At 39.1% G+C, this 27315-nt stretch overlaps 1 protein-coding gene across 1 annotated transcript in view; it reads right to left on the bottom strand.

The window, feature by feature from the left end:
• LOC132397544 (uncharacterized) overlaps positions 1–27315 on the bottom strand; it is a 215824-nt gene that overhangs the window by 24456 nt on the left and 164053 nt on the right. The window contains exons 51-58 of the mRNA XM_059976370.1: positions 26639–26902; positions 24744–25034; positions 20291–20434; positions 10928–11123; positions 9706–9824; positions 7045–7132; positions 5372–5422; positions 691–772 (exon numbers count right to left, since the gene is read on the bottom strand). Coding sequence (XP_059832353.1) covers positions 691–772; positions 5372–5422; positions 7045–7132; positions 9706–9824; positions 10928–11123; positions 20291–20434; positions 24744–25034; positions 26639–26902 — 1235 coding nt within the window. The remainder of the gene's footprint in view (positions 1–690; positions 773–5371; positions 5423–7044; positions 7133–9705; positions 9825–10927; positions 11124–20290; positions 20435–24743; positions 25035–26638; positions 26903–27315) is intronic.

The following is a 27315-nucleotide window of genomic DNA, read 5'->3' as shown; positions in this document are numbered from 1 at the left end:
GCTACATTCGTGTATGGTTGAATGATAATTAAACTTGAACTTGATCTTAAAACTATTTCACTCATGATTCTCCAGAGAACCAGTATTAAATTGGAATGGATTCTAATTCTCTGTTAAGGCTAACGTTTTCAGCAGTTGTACAGCAGTGATGATGAGGGCCGGAATCCAATTCTACAATATATTAACCATATGTTCATTTGTCCATGTCTGAGAAAAATTAAAAAGCAGGAGAATCACTTATCAAAATTACATATGCACCGACTCTAGATCATAATTTCACAGATCCCTTCAGATCATTGTGCCAGGTATGGATAATATGGCTGTTAATCTGATCTTCGAATAAAAAATTGGGGGATTTTGACAGATTAACATGTTACCTGCTCAGTAATGCAAATATCTGATCAGCCAATCACATAGCAGCAACTCAGTGCCAAAAAGGATGCAGACATAGTCAAGTTGTTGTTCAGATTAACACAGACAGACTAACGTTAACCTCCTTTAGCAATAAATAAAAGTATCTGAAACTGCAGTATAGTGAGGGAGGTAAGTTTTGTAAAACTGGCTAATTAGACAATAGCAATGTGCAAATACAAGTGTTTCAAAGTAAACAGGGACGTAGAAGATGACAAGGTGCACTAAGCCACAATGAACAGAAACAAAGCGTAGGAGAATATATACATATATACGAACCTCATACTCTTCAGCAAATCCACAATCAGAATCAGCATGTTGCTTACTGAAATACCCTTCAAAGTAGTCCACATTGATGGGACTGTAAAAATAAATAACAATGCATAAGAATCAGTCTTCATGACTGATAATTAATGTTGGAAATGTTAAAACATTTGTTAAGTCTGGCCTGTGGGCAGGTGCAGCATAGGTTAAGATGCAATGTTAAGATCCCATCACAAACAGATCAACTGTAAAGCACAGCTTTCTTTTCAGGCAGATGCAAAAATTTTCAGAGCAGATTAATGCAGGTTTCTGTAGGTATTCCCATTTACGTTGGAGCCAGCTGAGAGAAAGTACAATCATTGCCCAACTCTGGTCTTGACGGTAAAAGAGTTCCATTTTACCACCAGTCACATCTATGATTCTCAAATGCACATCAGCATTCAGGGCTGTGCAGTTTCCAGAACAACTTTAATTTGCTTATCATAGACAAGTATTTTATCATCAAAAATTCCTGTGGGATAATGAAATACAGAAATTTACAGAAACGTCCATGATCCAGGAGAGTACATTGTGTGGGAGTGGGTGGGTTGTATTATTAGAAGATGAATTGTATTATGAAATTCTGTAACTTGAAGCTGTTTCATCAGTGTATACATTGAAAAACACAAGTTGAATAAAATAGATTTTGTGTTGATTTATATACTTTACTCCCTTCTCCTCACAAAAAACCAAGTAAGTGAAATGTTATATTTTAATTTTATTCTGTATATCAAATTACCTAGAATAATGTATCAGATATTATTATTATTTATTTTTTTCTCTTTATTTTTGTATTTGCACTATTTGTTGGTTTGTTGTCTTTTGCACACTGGTTGTTTACCCTGTTGGTGTGGTCTTTCATTGGTTCTATTATGGTTATTGGATTTACTGAGTATGCCAGCAAGAAAATTAATCTCAGGGTTGTATATGGTGGCGCGCACACACACACACACACACACACACACACACTTTGGTAACAAATTTACTTTGAACTTCGAACAAAAATTTGGGTATTGATTTGTAAATTCTGTGATGGCAAATTTCAGTAGTCCAAACAATTATAATGTAGGGTTTGCCTATGACAATGGTCCCTGATGTTTGCTCTGGTGAGATGCTTCATTCTATATGTGGCAATGTATTTTACAGAGCTATATTAAGCTAGACTGTACTTTCTCCCTCCTCTCCACCACTGCCCCCCACCAAAAATAAATCTATGTTCCCTAGATTTTTGTCAAATGGCTCCTTGTTTCAGGCATATTTAATAACATGATAGCAGCAGGCAACTTGAATGCAAAGTATGGAAAAATTGTGTAAGTATAAAACCAACTTCATACGTACGTCTTTAGTGTCCTGTTGAGAGAGAGAGAGTGAGAGTCAAAGTGAGAGTGAGGAAGAGAGAGAGAGAGATTTAATCGTTCACCAATATATTTAAACGTAATTTAAAGTTCCTTTTACTTTATTGTCTGGTGGCAGGAAATTGGTGGTTGCCAGTACTGCTGCACTCTTTACCTAATGGCCCTGAACTTTGTTGTCATTGCATTGCTGCATTTTAGCAGCAAGCAGCTTCAAAACCTACTAACTTCAAAGTCAAAAATTTGTCAAATCCTCCTCTGCACAACTGCTACGTTTAGATTCAAGTATTCCAATGTGCTTCAATGTAGCACACCCCCTTCGTGAATCTTGTATGTACCGACACCTGTTGCCTGTAGGTCAGTCAGCACCAACACGCTTTTGCCTTTAATCCTTTGCCTTTACTAAATGCATTGGCACCTGAACATCTTTGGTTTAAAATTCTTTTATGGCAATTGTTACTAATATGTTAATTAATAATGATTATTGACAGGTGTCTAATCTGGGCTAGTGTGAAATGTGGCACTGTTAGGTTAAGTTCACGAAGAAAGCATACAGCAAATGGCAGGACCATTTGAAGCTTTTATGTATAGAGGAATCTTGGGGAGCAAACCCATAGATTCCTGAAAGTGGAAACAGGATGGTAAAGGAGGTGTATGGCATTCTTGCCTTGATCAGTCAGTGCAATGAGAATAAAAGTTGGGGAGTCACCTTGAAGCTGTATAAAACTTCAGTTGACCACCTTTGTAGTCTTGAGATATGGTGCAGGAGAAATTTACCAGGATGTTTCCTGAATGGACGGTATTAAAAAAGGAGGAGACCCTCTGTTGGTTGGGGTTGACCATGGATGTTGCATCCTAGCTGTCTATGTCATTGTCAGTTGATATGCGAGTCAGGTTGTAAGCCAGTATGATATGGAGAGCAATCTGCTGCCCATGCAGCAGCTTCCCTCTCTCCACACAGCTGATGAATTCAAAGGAACGGCAGTGATTGATACAATTTGACCCTGCGGCGCTACAGGAGTTGCCAGTCAGGATTGGACTCAACATAGGACTGCCTCAGGCTCTGGATCTTTCTTCGGGTTTACTCCCAAAGCCTTCCCCATGAGTGGGTATAACCACAATGGTTATACTATGGTGGACAAACTTGGGGAGTGTCAACCCTGAGTTGTCAAAATTAAACTACGTGCACATTGTCACAGCAAGAGTATCTTTGGCTACTTGGCAGTAAACAGGTGTAGGTTGATCAACACATCAAGCAAAGAGTCTGGCTGCTTGATGAATGCTTGGCTAGCCCTTGACTATACGCATTGGATTTGGCTCTGGTCTGGTGTGCATTCTGATTAATCTTTTCGGTTGGGTGAGATTGTGTCTGCCCAGCTAAATTCTTTATCAAGGTCAGGATTACTTGCTTTGTGCTATCACACATGCTTTCTGCAGCTTATTTCCAGTATCGGACTGCAAAGCACTTCAGCATGTGGTGAAAACTGCCCCGTGGATTATCAGCACCCAATTGCCTACCACTGAGAAAATCCACCATAAATGCTGCCTGGGCAGGGCAAAAAGCATTATCAAGGATGCATCTCACCCTAACCATGGACTTTTTACTCTCCTCCCATCCAGTAGGTGCTACAGGAGCCTCCACTCCTGCACCAGCAGGCACAGGAAGAGCTTCTTTCCTGAGGCTGTTACCCTGCTGAACCTCACATCACAGCGCTAAGCAGTATTGCACCCATATTGTACTGCCACAGTACTTTTATATTTGTGTTCTGTAGCACTTACCTTTTATTCGCAGTTATTTTGTAAATAACACTATTCTTTGCATTTTGGTTAGATGCTAACTGGATTTCATTTGGCTTTGTATCTGTACTCGGCACAATGACAATAAAGTTGAATCTAATCTAATCTACTGTGCAGTGTAGCAATACTAGTACTCAAGCTCAGGTTGTTTTGGGATTGGCTGTGGTTGGGTTGTCTTCAAGTCTAGTTTTAATTTTATCCCCAAGCAGATGCCTCCCTCAAGCATTTTCTCTCCATTCAATGAAATTATGGCTGATTTCTTTCATAAATCCAATTTTCTGACTAGATTCCATAACAAATGATATTTTCTTATAAAATTCTATCAATCTCATATTCAAAACGATTAAATAAGCCCTCAATGGCTACTTTTTTGTGAGAGTTTCACACCTAACATCCTTGTAAATCGAAATCAAAAATACATGTTTGAATTGATAACACTGGAAAAACTCAGCATCTGTGGAACATGAAATAGAGTTAACATTTTAGGTGATACACTGAACTGCTGCTGCTAAGTTAACAAACTTTACGATGCAGGCCGATGATAATAAACCTGATTCTGATGATAGGAGTTTGGTCTGAAGTGTTCTCTGTTGTGTGTGCTTAGAGCCCTATCTACAATCTTTCATTTACCACCAGTGTTTTTGAAACACTAGGTATTCTATCCTAAACCCTTTTCAGCCCCCTGGATCTACACTTTGTGATTTTGCACTATGTTTATTTTTATATTAATACTCATCTCTTTTGTCGACCACATCTCTTTTGTTATGTACTGTTCTAATACTGCACTAAATTTGTTTTAAACAAATCCCATTATTGTCCTATGGGTTTAACTTTCAAACACTTCTAAAAAGTTTAACATAATTGTCTGCATTAGCCATCAAGCTTACTCATATCAGAATTGACCCTAATAAAGAACTTGACTTTGAATTTATTTGACTTATGGTCACTGTGACAACAGTACAAAACCCAGAGCGGACTGCATTCATATTGCCCTGGAACATATTGCTCCAGAAACTTTCTGGATTGTGCTCAAATTAAATTCACTGTTTTGACTTGACTGAGATAATCTTATCAATTTATACAAAAGTGTGAGCGCCTCATTATCACTTGATTTTGAAATATCAATCCAAAGACTGCACTAATATATGTTTCTTCTGTTATCTAGAGGTTTATAAGTTATACCTTTCATAAATCCTCACTAGTTCATCAGCCAGTACATAAATGTTTCTATTCTTCAATCTTAAACTTGGCATTATCAATCCAATAATACACTTTACTTCTCTTAGTCTTTCTCTATTGATTTGAATAATCACCACTTCATGTCTATTCTAAATCATTCTTTTTGCTGGAAATCAAAACAATAGAAACTCTATCATTGTCTTTCTGCTGCAATCTCAAGGGCAATAAACTCAGGTTAAGCATTACATCCTCAGGCATTTTTGTTTTACAAAGATATTCTAATATTAGTAACCTTAGCCCTTAGCTTGGATTACCCAATAAAACATTACCTGAGATTCATGGCTGGAGGTAAAGTTAAATTCTTGCTTTTTGACGTTGTTCTGTGTGAACAGACAGAAGCAAATAATAATAACTGGAAACTGGTAAATAATGCAACTCAGTTATTCAAGGTTTATTGGCATTCTGTTGGTATGAGGACCTCTTGTGGATTGGGCCAACTATGATTAAGTTATTGATCAATGATGGGAATTGATCAATGCCAACTAGCATATGTACAAACGTTTGTAAATGCTTCATAGTATCATATAATATATCCCCAAAATATTTTCTTTATAAGCCCATTATGGACTTCAGGAAGGCTTTTGACAAGGTACCTCATGGCAGGCAACTCCAGGAAGTTAGACCACATGAGATCCAGAGTGGGGGGGGGGGGGGGATTACAGATTGGATTCATTTTTGGCTTAGTGGTAGGAAACAGAGAGTGATAGTCGAAGGTTACTTCTCAGATCGAAACCTATATCCGATGGAGTGCCACAATTTGGATGTGAATGTCCAGGGATGGTTACTAAGTTTACAGTTGGTGGTTTCATACATAGTGTAGAAGGTTATGAAAAATTACAGGACTGGCAAATGACTTTCAAACTAGGTAAATGAGAGGAATTGTATTTTGGGAAGTCAACCAGGGTAAGACTCTGACAGTCAATGGCAGGGCCCATGGGTGTGTTATGCAACAAAAGAACCATGGAGAGCAGGTGCACAACTCTCTGAAAGTAGCAACATTGGTAGATGGGGTGGCGAAGAATGCATTTGGAATGTTGGCCTTTAACAGTCAGGGTACGGCTATAGGAGATGGGAAATAATGCTGTAGTTATATAAGATGCTGGTGAGGCCTCACTTGGAGTATTGTGTACATTTTGGTCACCCTGTTACAGGAAAGGTATCATTAAACTAGGGAAAGTGTGGAAAAGATTTTCTAGGATGTTGCCTTGACTTGGGGGCCTGAGTTACAAGGAGAGGTTGTATGGATTAGACTTTCGTCCTTGGAATGTCGGATATTGACGGGTGATGTGAAAAAGGGGCATAGACGGTGAAAGTATATAGTGTTTTTGGCAGGAAGGGGGAGTGAAAAAACAAGGCAGAGGTGAGAGATTGAAATGGGATACCAGGCACTGCTTCTTCACATAAAGAGTGGTGTATACTTGAAAAGAACTGCCAGAAATAGTGGTTGAAGTGACCATATTAGCAACATTTGATAAGATATCTTGATAAGTACATGGACAAGGTTCAAACATGGGCAGATGGGACCTGCTCACTGGGTAACACAAACAGCATGAATGAGTTGGGCCAAAGAGTCTGTTTCCATGCTGCATGCCCTGTGTCCTGGTAACTTATGTTTGAATGGATTAATTTAACATACTGCAGATTCTGCAGGGTTCCTGATATATATTTATTATTGCCAACCCAAAAATTATGTTGATCAGCCTGAATACGCCCCCTCCCATCACAACTTAAAAAGGAATCTATGGACTCTAGTTCTTCTGCTCTGAATAAGATGGAACATTTTTCTAGAGAATTCAACATAATTAAAATAGCAAATTCATCATTGTTTTCTGACATGAATTCAGAGCATGGCCTCTTACAAGTTATTTTATCTGTTTGAAAATATGGTTTATGGATGACTGGACACAATTCCAACAACCATACCACTGAGGACGCAGCTTACCGATTTTTCTGCCATAAAAACAGTAGGAGGGGTACAATTATGACAAGTACACCCAGGATGCTCCCAACCACAGCTCCAATAATGACACCTGCAATACACAACACAAGTCCTGAGACCCATGGTTTCATATATGAAATTCAGAGGAAATATTTTTTGCAGGGCATACAACTACCTGCAACAACTATGACAAGAATTTACAACTTGGGTTGTCAGAACTTGTATCCATTAGAAATAATAAGGGAAATAAATTAATTCATTTGATTTTCTCCTCCCAATTTTTTTCACGAATTGAACGAAACTATGAATAATTACCAGAAATTGGCGAACCAACTAGAAATGGACTTTCCAGAGGACACCTGATCCTTGAATCATGGTTTAAAATTTAACCCAGATTAGTTGGCTGAAAATCACCCTGTGTTACTAGATATGTTTTTTTTCTCTTATATATTATGTATTGTATTGAACTGCTGCTAAGTTAACAAATTTCATGACACCTGATTCTGATTCTGAACAATTAAGTTGATGTAGTACAAACAAATGAGTCATTAAAATGTACAGTATCTTTGACTCAACCTGCACAATTTCAATCATTACCTCAGTAAAACAACACTATAACTGCATTACACTAGAATAAATGTCTCTTTGTTCATTCTGATTGTGTAATTTTGTATATTTTTATTGTTAATTTGTTTTTCCTGTGAATGTTGACTCTCTGATCCTATGTGCCTGTGACGCAGCTGCAACTAAGTATTTCCTTGCACCAATGAACTTGTGCATTTAACAATAAAATCAACTTTGAAATTATGCAACCCCAAAAGTCGATATCCAATGTAAGAAACTAAAGTGATGGGTGGTGACATGAAAATTAATAATAAGTCAGTTGATACTACTAGTTGGTTCTCCCCTAACCTTGGATCCAAACAGCAAATGTGGAGTCTTTAGAGTGAGAACTGCTGACTGTCCACTCAACTACTGGTGAGACTGAGGGACAGTCTGAGGGACAGGTATTATTCTACCGGATGAGGTGTACCCCAGGCTATTGTGGGAGGTGAGGGAGGAGATTGAGGAGCCTCTGACAATATCAGTGGGAATTGAGAGGTTCTGGAGGATTGGAGGGTAGCGGATGTTGTTCCCTTATTCAAGAAAGGGAGTAGAGATAGCCCAGGAAATTATAGACCAGTGAGTCTTACTTCAGTGGTTGGTAAGTTGATGAAGAAGATCCTGAGAGGCAGGAGTTATGAACATTTGGAGAGGTATAATATGATTAGGAGTAGCCAGCATGGCTTTGTCAAGGACAGGTCATGCCTTATGAGCCTGATTGAATTTTTTGAGGATGTGACTAAACACATTGATGAAGGAAGAGTAGTAGATGTAGTGTCTATGGATTTCAGCAAGGCATTTGATAAGGTACCCCATGCAAGGCTTATTGAGAAAGTAAGGAGGCATGGGATTCAAGGGTACATTGCTTTGTGTATCCAGAACTTGCTTGGCCACAGAAGGCAAAGTGTGGTTGTAGATGGGTCATATTCTGCATGAAGGTCGGGGACCAGTGGTGTGCCTCAGGGATCTGTTCTGGGACCCTTACTCTTCGTGATTTTTATAAATGACTGGATGAGGATGTGGAGGGATGGGTTAGTAAGTTTGTTGATGACAAAGGTTGGGGGTGTTGTGAATAGTGTGGAGGGCTGTCAGAGGTTACAGCGGGACATTGATAGGATGCAAAACTGGGCTGAGAAGTAGCAGATGGAGTTCAACTCAGATAAGTGTGAAGTAGTTCATTTTGGCAGGTCAAATATGATGGCAGAATATAGCATTAATGGTAAAACTCTTGGCAGTGTGGAGGATCAGAGGGATCTTGGGGTCCGAGTCCATAGGTTGCTTAAAGCAGCTATGCAGGTTGACTCTGTGGTTAAGAAGGCATGTGGTGTATTGGCCTTCATCCATCATGGAACTGAGTTTAGGAGCCGAGAGATAATGTTGCAGCTATATAGGACCCTGGTCAGACCCCACTTGCAGTACTGTGCTCAGTTCTGGTCACCTCACTGCAGGAAGGGTGTGGAAACTACAGAAAGGGTGCAGCTGAGATTTACGAGGATGTTGCCTGGATTGGGGAGCATACTGTATGAAAACAGGTTGAGGGAACTTGGCCTTTTCTCCTTAGAGTGACGGAGGATGAGAGGTGACCTGACAGAGGTGTATAAGATGATGAGAGGCATTGATCGTGTGGATAGTCAGAGGCTTTTCCCCAGGGCTGAAATGGTTGCCACAAGAGGACACAGGTTTAAGGTGCTGGGGAGTAGGTACAGAGGAGATGTCAAGGGTAAGTTTTTTTACGCAGAGAGTGGTGAGTGTGTGGAATGGGCTGCCTGCAATGGTGGTGGAGTTGGATACAATAGGGTCTTTAAAGAGACTTTTGGATGGGTACACGGAGCTTAGAAAAATAGAGAGCTATAGGTAAGCCTGGTAATTTCTAAGGTAGAGACATGTTTGGCACAACTTTGTGAGCCAAAGGGCCTGTATTGTGCTGTTGGTTTTCTGTTTCTATTTCCCTTTTGGCTTGCAAAACAAGAACAAGGAAGAAGATAATATAGCAAAAATAAACTCAAATAATTATGGAAAAAGCTTTAACAGTGCAGGAAGTAAATTAGAAATCACATAAACCTGGATTTTGTTTCAACGTGACAACCTCTGAATATTGATACTTTGTAAAGATGGAATTATTTGAATCAATTATCTCCTCTCCTTTAATTTGCAATCTTGTAAATCCAGCCAAACTAAATCTGAAATAAAACAAAGTAAAATTTTTTAGAGAAGATGCTGGCATCTGGAGATTTGAAATTTGTTTAGTGGAATTTTGTAAAACACAAATTCAAGAACTTAGTGAAAATATTTTTGTTGCATTGAACAAAGGAAATAAAACAAGCCTAATAACTTTTAGGATAGTGAGCAACAGACAATGAGGGGGTCACACTAATAAACAAGCATCACATTTCCATCATACTGGTTAAATTCTTCGTAAAAATTAATTTCTGACTGTGCAAGTCAAGCTGGTTCCTACATTAAGTACATATTGTCTGAAATGCTTCAAAGAAATTCAATGATTAGCTTAATCATGACCTTAGGTACTGTCTGCATTGTGTCTGAAGGTTCTCTCTATAATTCTCTGGGGTTTTTCAAATGCTCTGCTTTTCTCTAACTTGTTGAAGATAAGCTGGTTGGTAGTTAAATGGTCACAGTAAGTTGCCACTGTTTTGGATGACTGGTGGGAGAATTGGGATGAGCTAATGTAGGTAGAAAGCCTGGATGGAGATGTAAGGAGAGAAATGTGATTAGTGCAAATGACCATTTAATGGTTGATATGGTGTGGTGAGCCAGGATCTTCTTTCTATGCTGTATGACTAGGCCTCTGAACAATTAAAAGAATGGATATTGATGGTCAACTGATATGTTCTCAGATGATTTTGTATAAATAGATAAAAGCAAGATGTGGCATAAATCAATCATTTATCAAACTGCAACTGCGGAAATCATATTACACTATCTTTTACAACTCAAAAACTCAGATAAGGATAGAATGGTCACCCTTTATACTGGCCCATTAATGAAACCAAGGGGACAATGAAGACCGTGCATTAACAATGATGTCTGATCAATGACCATCTAAAGCACCGTTTCTTCTTCTATGTTGATAGATGTACATCAAATTAATATCTAGTGCTTTAATGTATTTGTGTTATGCATTGGGTGAAGTAAGAAATTGTTCAAGTTAGTTCTAGGAAGAATGAAGTATCTCATAGCTCAGAAACAATTATCATATTGGATTTCAGATAGCAGTATCCTTTCTAGAAAGTGATGAAAGGTTTATAACCATCACAGAACTTACTGATATTTGGTCATAGGAGTTAACTCCTTATTAAGATATCCCATATTTTTATTATTATTTCCTATGGTGATACTGATGGGTTTTGCTGGAGCAGCTGCTTTGGTATTTTGAGAAGAAGTATTGAATACATATGTCACATAAGTAGACACATCTTCGCGAAATGGTATTTCCAGATCTTCGTCATTAAGAACAGAGTCTGTAACAAAAAATATAAATCTTAAGAACATAAGGTATAGACTGAATCAAGAACATTTAATCAACTTGAGTCCTTTCATTCCTCGCTAAGAAATTTCCTTCTTCACTAACTTTATTTAGTTAAGCAAATCTTCCAAATATTTCCATAGTTCTTTTACTTTCTTTGCCTTCACAAAGTAAACTGTGCTATAACTGCAAAGTAATTATCAGATCAAATCTTACAGTATGCAAACATGGAAAAGTACTTAACTTGTATTTTTATTATTATATTAACTCATAATGCCCTGCATGTTACTACAATGTAAAAGTAATCCGATATTCTTCTAATTCACTTTTCTTTTTAATGATGTTCCACAGTCATATTAAAAATCTCCAGTGAATCCACAGTTTAAAGACAGCATGGGAAATGGGGCTCTAGTGAGTTTCAAGTAAGTGCAAGAAACAGAACTTGGTGAGCTTTAAGGGATGCAGAACAAGGGGTTCCAATGAATTTCAAGGGAGCAGAGAGAATGCAGTTCCTGGTGAGTTTTACTGGAGCACAAGAAACAGAAATCATCTGAGCTTAAAGCGAGTGTAGGAAATAGAACGAGGCCAGTTGGAAGGGAGCATAGGAAATAAATTCCAATGAGTCCGTTGCCAGACTTTTGGCATTTCAGAATAATCAGATAGCAGACTATAAGAAAGTGACTAAAAATTTAAAATAGATTTTGATCAGCAGAATGTTCTTTGCACAGAAATGGAGATTTTTAATTGATCTGATTTTGTTCCTGTAAAAGTTATATATAATTTATGTTCCTCTTGTAAATGGCTCTTACGTGATGTTAGGTGCATGTGTTGTTCTGCAATACGTTTTTCATTGCACCTATGTATACACATACTTGTACATATGACAATAAACTTGGATTTGACATTTAATCTATTTTGTTTCTCCTTTTTTAAGATGGGTCTAATTCCCACTTCAGATAAATATCTTCTCTATGCACAAACGACTAGTAAATCTGGAGGCACAACCATATGGCTTAAAGGAATTGATATTTAGTCTTATAGGGTATACACACCCTATGGTCTGATTAATCAATGCAAAAGAGGATAACCACATGCCCACGAGTAAAATAGGAATTTGGGAAAATATCATATTGATGCAGTTGAAAGAATGCTCTCCTGAACACTGTGAATAATGAAATTTACTTTGAGTCGACAGTATTTTATTTTGCATTTAATTGCACTGAACGGGATCTACAATATGGAAATGCCATAGACAAGATTCTCCTATTTCAATACCTTGGAAACATCAAATTCAGATCCTTCAAATGAAGAATAAACTAATATATCACATCTCTTTTTCTTGTCGAATCTCAGACTCATCTGGATTTGATGAAGTTTCCAGATTTCTTTCATCAGGTAGGTAGGATACAATGATTACGCATTTCCTTATTTGTTGTTTCTTCCACTGGGTTTTCTTCAGGACTAACAGGCAAGTTACTTTCTACAGTGGATTCCTCTACATCAGATAAGTAACTTTCATTTCTTTGGGATTTCAGCACTGGATCTGTGACCAAAGTGGTTGCAAGTGGCTGGTCTGGGCTTGGATTTGAGCTCACAATTCTTTCGTGTAACTGTTCACAGGTTTCTTGACTCTTATAAGGTTCATCTACAATGTCAAGTTTTGGTCCGAAGTAATAAATCTCCCATCCTCCTCCTCTTCAGGGTCAATTGGATTTTCTTCCTCTTCGGCCAACTGTCCATTCTTAGTACTCCTGTGAGTTCTATACTTGTGAAAAGGGGCTGGAGAAAGTTGTTCATCATCCTCAGAAGGAAGAAATCCACAAAAGAACAATAAATCCCTATGCAACGTTTGTATGGGCCCAGACTGGTTCTGAGGTTGTACCTTGTAGACAGGCAGATCACCAGCTTGGCTCCCCATGACATCGACTATTCCTTCCTATTTATCAGCAAGTTTGTTTTCACCTGGTGGGCACGTATTCCCTACCAGCACTTGGTCTCCTTCTTTCATCTTGGAGGCTGTCATGTTTGTCATATCTGGTCTTGTTTTGGTCTGCCATTTTCTGTGAGTTCCCTGAGTCTATCTTGAAACTTTTCTGAAGATAAGATTTTAAATTTTGTGCATAGTGAGAGTGCAACATACCATGTCTGTCCTTCAAGGGCAGTCTGAATGCTAAGTCAAATGGAAGTGTGGGTTGTCATCCGAACATACGGACTAAAACCAGTCATCTCATTCCTAGTACAGGCAGTCCCCGGGTTACGTATGAGTTCTGTTCCTGAGTCCGTCTTTAAGTCGGATTTGTATGTACGTCGGAACAAGTACATCCGGTATTATTTAGCTTCAGTTAGTCAAATGTTTGTCTTAGTATATAGTATATATTTTACCTTTCTATGCATATAAAACACAAAAGAAATGTATGTATTCCAATAATTAAACCACTGCATTGCTTAGTAATAATTGTAGTTTTCATCGGGGCAGGGCCTTTCAAATGCTCCATTATTCTCACTTTATTCTTTAAAATAGTTCCGATCATTGACCGACTGTTGCCTAATGCTTTTCCAATGACTGATGGCATTTCACCTCTTTCCAAATGCTTTATTATTTCCACTTTATTTTCAATCCCGGTCGCTTCCTGTCAATGGAACAGAAACACTGCGGGCATTGGGTCCCAACCTCCGCCAGCTCCCGAGGTCCGCTGGGACATAAGGACCACCACACACTGTCAATGGAACAGAAACACTGTGGGTGGTGAGTTCTGAGCTCTGCCGGCTCCCGAGGTCCACTGGGTCCTAAGGACCACCGCACTGAGACAGGCCAAATGGGACAAGTGAGGGCTGTGCTGGGTTTGGGTATTTGATCCTCCACAATATTCCGCGTGGGAATTTAAACTGGAAGTGGCTGTGTATTTTGCTTAAGCGGTCGAGTTGCGAGCTCGAAATCAACCCAGCACGGATGGTACGGGAGTCACTAGATCGACAACAACCCAGCACAGGAGCGGTCTGTCAATGGATTGAACTCGCGAACCTCTGTTCTCCAGCTTGACACTGATCTCACTGCGCCACCAGCCGACCGGAATGGGGTGGGGAGCAGGGTCAGGGTCACTCTTACTAAGAACAATTTAAGCCAAATACAAAGTTAAACACTCAATGGCAATGACTTAACAGGGCGGACGGCATTGTGATCCAACTTAAAATGGCAGACGGTGTTCTCCTTCCTCGGTTCGTAAGTACGAGTTGTCCGTAAGTCGGATGTTCGTAACTCGGGGACTGCCTGTACAATATAAGCATAGACTAAAGGTTTCACAAGTTCTCACCAGTGACTTTTATCTTTCATCTCCAGGGTTCCCAGGCTTTTTGGATAGGTGTGGGAATAGCCAACGCATATTTAGTAAAGCGATCAGTTATTACTAACACATTTTTTATGTTACTTTGATTAGGTTCTAAGGTAAGAAAGTCCATGTAGACCAGCTCACAATATTCAATAATGGAGCAGCTTTCTCAGGTAAGGTCTTTCTTTTTACACATCGACCATGTATTTTAATCTTGTGTTTCACATCAGCAGCCATCTTGGGCCAATAGAATCGGCTTCTGACTAAATCCAGGGTACAATCAGTACCCATGTGACCAAAGTCATTGTGAAGACTCTTAAGTACTTCAGATTGAACCTTTTCAGGTAGAACAGGCTGGTATGTTGTTTTATCTCCAATACATCTTTTTCTGTAAAGCACTCTGTCAATGACGATGCCATTCTCTGAGAAAGTCTGGGGATTGAGTTTCTCACTGAAGGGAATGGTTTTTTCTCCAGTTTCTATTTGCTTGATGACTTCCCCTCTTCAAGGATCAGCTGCAAGTCTGTAATCTCAGCATCAGAGAGATGAGAAATGACTGGTAATCCCCCACACTGATCATCTTGTGTGTAACTGTCGTACAGAATCATAGATCATTACAGCACAGAACAGGCCCTTTGGCCCTTCTAGGCTGTGCTGACCCATTTTTCTGCCTAGTCCCACTGACCGGCACCTGGACCATATCCCTCCATACCCCTCTCATCCATGGTACCTGTCCAAGTTTTTCTTAAATGTTAAAAGTGAGCCCACATTTACCACTTCATCTGGCAGATCATTCCACACTCCCACCACTCTCTGTGTGAAGAAGCCCCCCCCCCGAATGTTCCCTTTAAACTTTTCCCCCTTCACCCTTAACCCATGTCCTCTGGTTTTTCTCTCCCTTAGCCTCAGTGGAAAAAGCCTGCTTGCATTCACTCTATCTATACCCATCATAATTTTATATACCTCTATCAAATCTCCCCTCATTCTTCTACGCTCCAGGGAATAAAGTCCTAAACTATCCTTTCTCTGTAACTCAGTTTCTCAAGTCCTGGCAACATCCTTGTAAACCTTCTCTGCACTCTTTCAACCTTATTAATATCCTTCCTGTAATTAGGTGACCAAAACTGCACACAATACTCCAAATTCAGCCTCACCAAAACATTCTAACTCTTATACTCAATACTTCGATTTATAAAGGCCAATGTACCAAAAGCTCTCTTTATGACCCTATCTACCTGTGACACCACTTTTAGGGAATTATGTATCTGTACTCCCAGATCCCTCTGTTCTACTGCACTCCTCAGTGTTCTACCATTTACCTTGTATGTTCTACCTTGGTTTGTCCTTCCAAAGTGCAAAACCTCACACTTGTCTGTATTAAACTCCATCTGCCATTTTTCAGCCCATTTTTCCAGCTGGTCCAAATCCCTCTGCAAGCTTTGAAAACCTTCCTCACTGTCCACTACACCTCCAATCTTTGTATCATCAGCAAATTTGCTGATCCAATTTACCAGATTATTATCCAGATCATTGATATAGATGACAAATAACAATGGACCCAGCACTGCTCCCTGTTGCACATCACTAGTCACAGGCCTCCACTCAGAGAAGCAATCCTCCACTACCACTCTCTGGCTTCTCCCATTGAGCCAATGTCTAATCCAATTTACTACCTCACCATGTATACCTAGCAACTGAATCTTCCTAACTAACCTCCCATGCGGGACCTTGTCAAAGGCCTTACTGAAGTCCATGTAGACATCCCTTCCCTTCATCTACTTTCCTGGTAACCTCCTAGAAAAACTCTAATAGATTGGTTAAACATGACCTACCATGCACAAAGCCATGTTGACTCTCCCTAATAAGTCCCTGTTTATCAAAATACATGTAGATCCTATCTCTTAGTACTCCTTCCAATAATTTACCTATTACTGACATCAAACTTACCGGCCTATAATTTGCTGAAATAGGTTTAGAGCCTTTTTTAAACAACGGAACAACATGAGCTATCCTCCAATCCTCTGGCACCTCACCTGTAGATACTGACATTTAAAATATATCTGCCAGAGCCCTTGCAATTTCAACATTAGTCTCCTTCAAGGTCCAAGGGAATACTCTGTCAGGTCCTGGGGATTTATCTACTCTGATTTGCCTCAAGACAGCAAGCACCTCCTTCTCATCAATCTGTATAGGTTCCATGACCTCACTACCTGTTTGCCTTATTTCCATAGACTCCATGCCAGTTTCCTTAGTAAATACAGATACAAAAAACCCATTTAAGTTCTCCCCCATTTCTTTTGGTTCCATACATAGCTGACCACTCTGATCTTCAAGAGGATCAATTTTATCCCTTACTATCCTTCTGTTCTTAATATACCTGTAGAAGCTCTTAGGATTATCCTTTACCTTGACTACCAAAGCAACCTCATCTTTTTTTCAGCCCTCCTGATTTCTTACTTAAGTATTTTTTGGCCTTTTTATACTCCTCAAACACCTTATTTGCTCCCTGTTGCCTATACACATCATATATCTCTCTCTTCTTCCTTATCAGAGTTCCAATATCCCTCGAGAAGCAAGGTTCCTTATTCTTATTCACTTTGCCTTTAATCCTGACAGGAAGATACAAGCTCTTTATTGCATTGTTAAGGATCCAACAAATGCAATGGCAACATCTGTGGAAGGTTCTGTCTGTTGGGTAAAACAATGCTCTCATACGGCCTGTACAACGTCAGCACTAACTTCAACCACATCACCTGAGTTCACCAGATGACCTTCAGTATACTTCATGACGCGTTCGCTCTCTTTCTGGGACTTTTTCACAAAGCAAGATCTTAGAGCTTTTGGGATATGCTTTGTCAACACTAATCCCTGCTTGTCCACAACAGGAACCACTTCTAGTTTAAAATGAGGCTTAGGAGTACCATAACATGACTACCACTCACTCCATCTCTTTTCAGACTGTCTTCTCCTTTCTGCTATGAATACTGGATTGGGTTCATTGCAGGAAGTGCTGGCCATGTGCCCATCTTTGCCACATTTAAAACAGTACCAAGATTTTACACTTGGCTGTTTGTTAGCGGTTGTGGACTCTTGTTTATCTTTTGTGTCAGCCTTTCTTTTTAGTGGCTTATCACTTGCTGTCTTGGAGCTTGCTTTTACCTTCTGCTGTTTTGTAGCCTGTAGAGAGGCTAGTTGACTTTGAAGCTCAGCGATTTGTTTAGTTAGTTGAGAAATAACTTAAGTTAGCTTTGCTATATCATCTTCTTGACAGACATCTGTGTTCTGAGCATGTTGTTTGACTGTTCCTAAATGCTGTTCCGTGCATACAGATCTGGAAGCATACTTGCCTTCCTCGGTGTGTAGAAATGCAATAGCTCAGTAAATGACAGCAATTTTCATTTTTTCTGTTATAGTTGCAGCTCTAAGATTGGGGAGCAGTCCCAAAATCCCCTACAAACTGCTTTAAGAGATGCTTGTTAGCCTCTTGTTAGTTTTGGCAACTCCACCTTGCTTTACAGTCAGAGTCAATGCTACCTGTAGCCTCTGAAGGTAGGCAGATGGTTTTTCACCCGTGTTCTGTAACATGTTCATGAATTTGGCGAATAATTCATTACCATTTTCCACAGTGCCAAAGGCTGAATCTAGGAGTTGTGGGTAACTAGCGGGTGAAGCTCCAGGGCTTATTGACTTGATAATGTTCTCTACTATACTTCTACAAAATTTTGCAAGAGTCTTTGGTGACATATCAAATCTCCTCAAATGCCTAATGAAGTAGAGTCACTGGCATGTCCACTTCATGATTGTGTAAATAAATTGGGACCAGAACAGATCCTTGGAGAGGTTAACACCCAGGAATTTGAAGCTATTCACCCTTTTTACTGATGACTCTTCAATGAGACTGGTGTGTGTTTTCCCAACTTCCGTTTCCTTAAGTCCACAATCAATTCCATGGTCTTACTGATGTGACTGCGAGGTTGTTACTGCAACACCACTCAGCCAGCTCATCTTTCTCACTCCTGTACACCTCCCCGTTGCCATCTAAGATTTTACCACCTGCAAATTTATGAGCATTGTTTGAGCTGTGCTTGGCTACATAGTCATGAGCGTAGAGAGAGAAGAGCATCCTTGAGGTGCAATTGTTAGTGAAGAGGGGATGTTATGACTGATCCATACTGACTGTGGTCACTTGATGAGGTAGTCAATAATCTAGTTGCAGATGGAAGTACAAAAGGCCAAATACACCAAGTTTAAAAGTTTGGTGATTAATATTGAGGGGAAGATGGTATTAAATGACATGCTGTAATCAATAAACAGCAGCCTGATGTATGTTATGCTGTTAACTAGGTGTTAGTAAGTTTGCAGATGATATGAAAGTTGGCAGATCTGTAGATAGTGAAAAAGGTTATCCAAGACTAAATGGGACATACTCTAAATCATTGGGAAATAGATAAAATGGTGGTAGATGGAATTTAATGCAAGTTTGAAGTAATGCCAAATTCTGGTAGGACATGATGTGATTGGCAGAGACCTTGGGAGCATAATGTAGAAATTCCATGTGTTGCAAGTCCATAGCTCCCTGAAATTGGTAACACTGGTGGATAAAGCAGAAAAAAAGGCACTTGTTATGTGTGTCTTCATGGGCCAAAGCATTGAGCTTAACAGTTGGGACGTCATATTGCAGATGTAGAAACATTGGTTTGATTGAACTTACAGCATATGTTCAGATCTGGATACCACAGCACAGGATGTGGTAGCAATAGAGTAGGTGCAGAAGAGATTCACTAGTATCTAGTCTGGAATACAAGGCTGTAGTTATAAAGAGAGATAAGATAATTTAGGTTTATTCTCACTGGAACACAAGAGGTTGATGGAAACATTGTAGCAGTTTATAAAATTATGAGGGGCATGAATAGGTTACAGTAGAGAGCCAGCATCTTTTCCCAGGAGAGGACAGTCAAGAATTAGAGGGTACCATTTTGAGATGAGCGAGGATAAATTTAAAGGAAATAGGAAGGAAATGCTTTTATAATGGCAAATACCTGGAATGAGTTTCCTAAGATGGTAGTGGATACAATTACAAAATTTAAAAGATGCTAGGATAGGAAAAGTATATATTTTTCTAAATTACTGAATGTCTTAAACAGAACTTGCAGGTTCATAATGCAAATATTTATTGTTTGACTTAGAAATTAATAGTGCTATCACTACTTATCCCAGATACAGCACAGATGGGCCCACCTCATGCATGGCAATCATGAATACCTATCTATGTTAATCCTATTTGCTGGAATTAGGGATGTGGTGTCCAATTCTGTGGAATGCAGTGACATCACTCTTTACTTCTAAGTCAAACATTAAATCATTGCATTATGAATTTATGAGTTTCCTTCAAAACATTCAGTAAATTAGACAAAATGTAATTTTATGCATTTCTTCATACCAATGATGATTAACAGTTCAAGCAATGGTAACTCCAGTGTTTTCTACTTGTTGACCCACACACTGAGCCTGGTAGCACCAATGTAGCAATGGTACCCAAGAAACTGGTAACAAACAAAATAAAATTTACCCTTCAGCTGGAATGGGCCAGCCTATCTGCTGAAAGTTTGATCAGGTTTTAATCCAATCTTCTTAGTCCCTGTATTTTTCGAGCATAAGCTGGGAATTATCCAAGTGTTATCATACATGAAGAGGCTTGGAGTAAATCTAAAGCTAAATTAAAAGAATGTTCCAAGGGTACTTATACCTTCTGGTTCAATATGAGCTGCAAATCACTAGGTAATTATTAGTCTAATCAGTAGAAGGATGAAACCAATTTAAAATAGTAAGTACTTACTTATCTTTTTTGTCACAATCACAGCAATTGCCACAATTGGGCCGTTGGTGGAATTAAATGCATCTGGTTGAATAGTGAAGTTCACTGTGTTATGGGTGAATTTAAGACCTGGTAATTCTAAACGTGAGGAAGGTTCTGGAGGATCTATGAATAAATTGGATAGATAACACATTGCATTTAATGACTTGGACATATGATTAATGAAAGGAAGGACTTTAAAATATATGAACATTTGGGAAGAGACAAAAGAAAAATTGTTTCTCATTCATGAATTTATCTCGCTTGTTCTTCTCTCTCAATATCCTTCTTTTATTCCATCTTCAGAAAAAGACCTCAAATCCACTTACATTTCAATTCCTTTATCTGACAGCTCATTACAAAGTCTATTAATCTATGGATGAAAGATTTCTGCTTGCATTTCCTTCTTGTTCCTATTTATAGAAACTGGATTCACTGTATTTCACCTATCAAAGACTTCGTTTCACTACACCTTCAAGTCAGATGTAAAGGTGACTTGTGGAATAAATATACTGTATAACTCTATCCGTATACCCTTGGGATAATCTCAACTCAGTGATCTCAGGGACAACACAAAAGGCAGCTATTTTAAAGTCATTATTGTATTACCCAAATGGCCGATTAATGGTTGGAAGTTGTGGGGTTTCTTAACACACTCTCAGATCTACCCTTCAGCTTGAATGGTCACCCTCAGCTGCCAATAACTTAACAAAGTGCTCTGTTTCATCTTCCTAGGCTACGTCCACGCTAGACCACATAATTTTGAAAATGTCGGTTTCGTGTAAAAAAGATAGGCGTCCACACTAATTGCTTTTTAAAATACTTTCTGTCCACATTAAAACAGACATTTCAGCGAATCTCCTCCTACTGTGCATGCGCAGGACACATCTACCGAAAACAAGCGGCGTGTTTGGTGTCGAATCTCACTGTGAAAGACTTTGTGCGCGTTTGTGCAGTTGCAGACTAGAAAAACTTAAACGACAGACAGCTGTTGGCTCTTGCGCAGGAGGACTTAAAACTAGAAAAAACAAATACTGGAGCCTATGGAGGCAACCGACTGGGAGTTCACGGACAGTATGACCTGGCTGACGACAAACATTGAAAAACTGACTAACTCTGTTGCATTAATAAAGCCCCTTGTTAAATGTATAAAACATGTCGGCATCAGTATTATCTTGTATTTCCAAACAATGTTACATTAGGCTGTTGTAGGCCTCCGTTAGTCTTGATAGACCATGGATTTGCACCTTGAAATGTTTCCAGGGCGCAAGCCTGGGCAAGATGATTTTTTTAATGGAAGACTGGCAGTTGCCCAAGCTGCAAGTCTCCCTTCTCCACACCACCAAGGGCATTAGGACCTATACAGCTTGGCACTGGTGTCATCGCAGAGCAATGTATGGTTAAGTGCCTTGCTCAAGGACACACATGCAGCCTCAGCCAAGGCTAGAACTAGCGACCTTCAGATAACTAGACAAACGCCTTAACCACTTGGCCATGCGCCAACACATTAGGCTGTTACACATCTATTGTCAGAGAAGTACTTGCATAAATAGGTAAACCACCTTCATACGAGCAAGGACAGAAAACAGGGCAAAGTGAGTTATTTATTCAGTAAGTTATGGGTCAAAGTATTTGGTGAGTACATTTCTAATGCTTCTGGCTTCAGTTTTGTTGCTGTCTGTTCTGAAATTGTTAAGTTGCATTCAAGAAAACAATGAAATGGTGGCTGCCGTCACCATCTGTTCTGGCACGTCATCACAGTGTTTTTAGATTTCTCCGGTTACCATGTCCCCACTGCTTTGCCCAAGCGGCATTTTCAAAATTACACACTCTGGAGAGTGTTTCTGAAAATCTCCATTTTCGGGGGACAAAAATGCTGTTTTAGTGTGGACAGAGGGCAAAAACAAAAAGAAAAAGCTTCAGTTATGAATTTATCCAGTCTAGTGTGGATGTAGCCTAAGTCCAACACGATTCTAACACCAGGCAGACTCTGAATTTCATGGCTACTCTGCTTTTTAATAGGCATCCGTTAGTCTCGTGAGACCATGGATTCGTGGCTTGGAAGGTTTCCAGGGCGCAGGCCTGGGCAGGGTTGTATGGGAGACCGGCAGTTGCCCAAGCTGCAAGTCTTCCCCTCTCCATGCCACTGATGCTGTCCAAGCAAAGGGCATTAGGACCCAAGCAGCTTGGCACCAGTGTTGTTGCAGAGCACTGTGTTGTTAAGTTCCTTGCTCAAGGACACAACACGCTGCCTCAGCTGAGGCTTGAACCAGTGATCTTCAGATCACTAGACCGATGCCTTATCCACTAGGCCATGCGCCAACACATAGCTTTTTAATATAGGCTAAGTTTTATGACCAATGCCCATGAACCCAGCTTAAAAATATTTGCCCTTCTGAATGATGTTTAGTTTAGAGCCACTAGCAATAGAATTGAAAAAGAGAGCATAAAGATATTTATAGCAAGCAAACTGTAGAGATATTCATTGGCTTAGATTAGAAAAATTCAATAGTTATTCCAAAGCATCAGCCAATTTTTGAATAGTGGTGTCTCAACTATTCCCCATTTGATATTGCAGCAATTCAAGCATATTCAAGTGCATGTTGATAACCATAACCATGCCCCAAAACATGACCTTCTCCTACCTTACTCCCTTTCCATAAGACTATAAGACATAGGAAGAGAATTAGCCATTCGGCCCACTGTGTCTACTCCACCATTCGCTCTTGGCTGATTTATTTTCCCTTTCAACCCCATTCTCCTACCTTCTCCCCATAACCTTTGATGCCTCTATTAAACAAGTACCTATCAACCTCTGCTTTAAATATATCCTAATGACCTGGCATTCATAGCCATCTGTGGCAATGAATTCCAAAGATTCATCACCCTCTGGTGAAAGAAATTCCTTCTTATCTCTGTTCTAAAGGGATATCCTTCTATTTTGGAGCTGCACCTTCTGGTCCTTGACTCCTACTATCGGAAACATCTATTGCACATCTACTCTACTGAGGCCTTTCAATATTCAGTAGGTTTCAAAGAGTTCCTCCAACTCACTTCTTGTTGCTACCTTCCTGTCCATTAAATGGGTGCCACGGTAATGCAGTGGTTAGCACAATACTATTAAAGCTCAAAGCATCGGAGTTTGGAGTTCAATTGCAAGGATTCTGTTCATCTTCCCTGTGGAATGCATGGGTTTTCTCTGGGTGCTCTGGTTTCCTCTCAGAGCCCAAAGGCAGACTGGTTAGTAGGTTAATTGGTCATTGTAAATTGTCCTGAGATTAGGCTAAGGGTAAATCAGGGTTTGCTGGTAGCATAGCTTGAAGAGCTCAGAGGTCCTATTCCTCACTGGATCTTAAAAAATCAGTAGAATGAACGCTAGAAAGTGGTGAGGCTAAAATTTATGACTACGCTGCCCTAGCATCCACAAAGAACTACAAAATCTATGAAAACACTACATAATGTGGAAGAGATAGAAGGGATATACAACTATTAACCAAATCCAGACAAGTTTCAAGTCAGAAACTGCCAATTCCATAATGCTGGTAATGAGGAATTACTTCAATTTGAGAGATTTTGTCCTTTAGAAAAGACATTTGATGGGCATTAATTATAAACGTTTGTAGCTTAGGTCAGTATTTCAGGAGGATAAAGGCATCCTTCTAGATTCCAGGCAATACTGCCCCCTAAACTTACTCCTTAATGTTTCCCTTTTCTGTTGCCTCACCTATGCTTTATTCTTTCATTAATAATGCAGTGTGTGTCTATAATTAAGAGTTTAAAATAAATGATTTGGCAGAAGGGGAACAAGGGAAAAAAAAAACAAAAATGGTGCTAGAGGTCTGGGAAACATTGACATGAAAATAAAAGGAAATCCAAACAGTGGAAAGATTACATAGGAGCAAAATGAAGAGCAGGCTAAAAACCAAAACAATGCAAGAAACTGAATTTAACTTAAGGGAATAGAAATGGGATCTGGCATGGGTGCACTGGAAAAATGCATGTATTAGATAGAAAATAAATTAAGCATTTGCATCCTTCATAAAGAGGACTAGTCAGGAACAGACTAAATACCTACATTCAAATGTAATTAAAATTGTACAAAACAGAGGATCTGAACAACTAGAAAAACTAACCTTACAAACTCAGAGTGAAAGAAATGTTCTATTCATAAAACAGCACAGATTTTAACAGAGTGTAATACACGCCTAGAGGAAGTGACAAAAGAAGTAAATCATAGATGTTATTGGATAACACAAAAAATAATTGCAAAGGAAAGGATGGTCCAAAGAGGAAACCTGTGGAAGCAGAGTGCATAGCTGTATTACTGAATAACTACTTTCTTCTGCCTTCATAAAATAATAGTATGCCACCAAAGGCACCACAAAGGAAGAGATAATAGGCTAAAATAAATAAGAGGTAGAAAGAATTCACTTACTGCTAACACCAGACGTGCAAGTTATACTAACTGGTGTACTCGGGGAACCACATGATAGGGTGGTGATGCTCACAACATACTTCGTAAAGAATGTGACATTCATTAGCTTGAATTCATCTGTTTGATTTGAAGTACAATTTGCACTAGTTTCATTAATAACATTAGTGGAGTCATCTTTTGCTTGAAGATTAAAGCCTCTGTTCAGTCCACTTGGACAAGTCCATTTCAAAATGAGCACGGAGTTGCGATCCTCTCCTTCACAATGCAGAGGAGAACTAATTGCAGCAGCATCTATAGGAAACAAAAGCTCATATTAGTATAACAATGAAAATGTTTTCCCATTGAATTTTCCCATGATTTTTTGGCCTTCTGCTTTCTTTATTTCCTCTGCAAGGAATTATTTGTTTAGATAAACAATTCAAGGTATTAACTGCCTTTCAATTCCTTGTGAGATCTGCATGTATGAATCCAGCGAACAGGACTTGACAATCTGTTTAACCATTACAGGAAAAACCATAGTTGTGCCTAATTCATAGATTACTGGACAATTGATGCAGGGAAACATGACTGTTTCTCTTTTCTGATCTGTGGCCTAGGGTTTCCAAGAGTAATCATACTGTAGCATTTTCTAGGTGCAGCACTTATCTTCAGTGAGAATGAATAAAAAAGGGAAACCTTTGACCCTTCAACAGTATGAGCTGTTTATTTGGTGTTTTATTCGTGCACCTTTAGAATGGATTAGATTACTTAGCTAATTAATAAAATAATATGTAATTATTTGATTATGCAAAATAGAAGATCAATTAGTTAAGAGAGAAAGGTATTTACCTGGGTGATCATTGTTAATCGGATCCTGTGTGCATCCGTTTTGCAATTTTTTCATCCATTATCTAAAACCTGAAGACTCAACGTGTTTATCCAATTCAGGGAGATTGAAGCACTTGAGGTTGTAGTAAAACTGAACATATTAAACACCAGGTGGACTTCAGTAGACTTTAAAGTTGGGCAGTAAAGGATCGGATGAAATCCAGTTTTAAGAAATACAATATTTTACATGGCATAAACATAAAACAGGAAAGGGCCAGAACTACATGGAGAATGGATAGATATATCAGAAAAGTGTGAATGTGAGGATAGTATGCAGTGTTTGCTGATAGAATAAAACAAATCAAATACTAGACTGTATTGCTGAGTCAGCAATTATTTCTGATACTTTTTTTTGTTTTCTTAGTTCAAGAAATGAGGCTGATTATAGAGTTCCCATTGTCCTCTAGCAGAAATTAGCACTGGTAGGGACAAAAGAGCCCAAATATTCTATCTGAATAGATCAGTACCATGTTAAAATTGACTTCACCAATGCCTTCCTAAAGTAGTAATAAATAATCTGAAGAATTATCAGATGAAATGACGGATACACTAGTTAGGGATAGATAAGCAGGAACAACTCTAATAATCTGCTGTCCCACTGTTTGTAAATCCAAATGGATTGGTACTTGGTTAATCAGGTGTGATTCCTATATTCTTCTTAGTGAACTGGGACCCAGGTTTTCACATTCGGTTACATTTGGTTTTTACAGCACAACATGGCTCTAGTTCCCTTCAGCACACTAGAGCCCCAGTTCCTTCTCTCCCTCTAAGCTAACCCGGTTATGTTTCCCTTATTCTCTTTAAACTCACTGGCAGCGCCATTTCTGTATTCTGTTGAAAATTAAGGGGTTCAGATAAAAATTGATACACCACTGTGAAACATCTGAAATGAAATGGGGAATTAAAAATGTTAGATTTTAATTGAAAAACCATCTAATGCTCTGGGAAATCTGGCATTTGGGGACCAACAACATCCCAAAGGTGTCAGATTAAAGTAATTTTACTGTAACTGGGACTTTAATACTTACTTGTGCACTGAGATAACATGATCGAATCACTTTCTGTGCCATCGGCTGCCAGGGTGTAGATGGTGAATGTGAAATTATCTCCAGGGTTCAAGCCATCAAAAAGCACATTGCGATCCCTGACTGTTTTGTTGGAATGTGTATTTCCAATGTGTAGTTCCACTCTGTACTTGTACGTATTCTGGTACCCATGTGGCTCATCCCAGGTTAGATTTATTGAGCTGATGCTCGTTTCCGAAACATTAAATATGTTAACAGGATTTGGTTCTGGAAATAAAACTTTATGTTAAGATCATCACATTTTTTTGTTCCATTGTCTAATATTCCTCCCTCAGCATTGTCAACTCCTTACCAATGAGTAATATGCGGCTTTAAAGCTCTGCCAGTGGGATTCTCAGTTGGTTACATAGTTAGGAAGACTATTTCTCCTTTCAACCAGTGTATTCTCAAAATTGGGCACACTTTTGCTGGTCAGTTGAGAATACACTGCTCTGGGGCATTTTGGGCATAGGTGGTAGATATGACACACAAGTTGAAATATTAAAAAAAAATGGGATTTCAATATTCACCTGCTGCCCAAAATCAGACTCTACCATTATAGTTACTGTGCCTATTATTAACTATGGATAAATGTTATCTTTATTTGTCATATGTACTTGAAACACACACTGAAATGTGTT

This window comes from Hypanus sabinus, chromosome 7 (assembly GCF_030144855.1).
Source record: "Hypanus sabinus isolate sHypSab1 chromosome 7, sHypSab1.hap1, whole genome shotgun sequence".
In the NCBI taxonomy this organism is placed as follows: Eukaryota; Metazoa; Chordata; class Chondrichthyes; order Myliobatiformes; family Dasyatidae; genus Hypanus; species Hypanus sabinus.
This window is presented reverse-complemented; position numbering and strand designations above follow the sequence as displayed.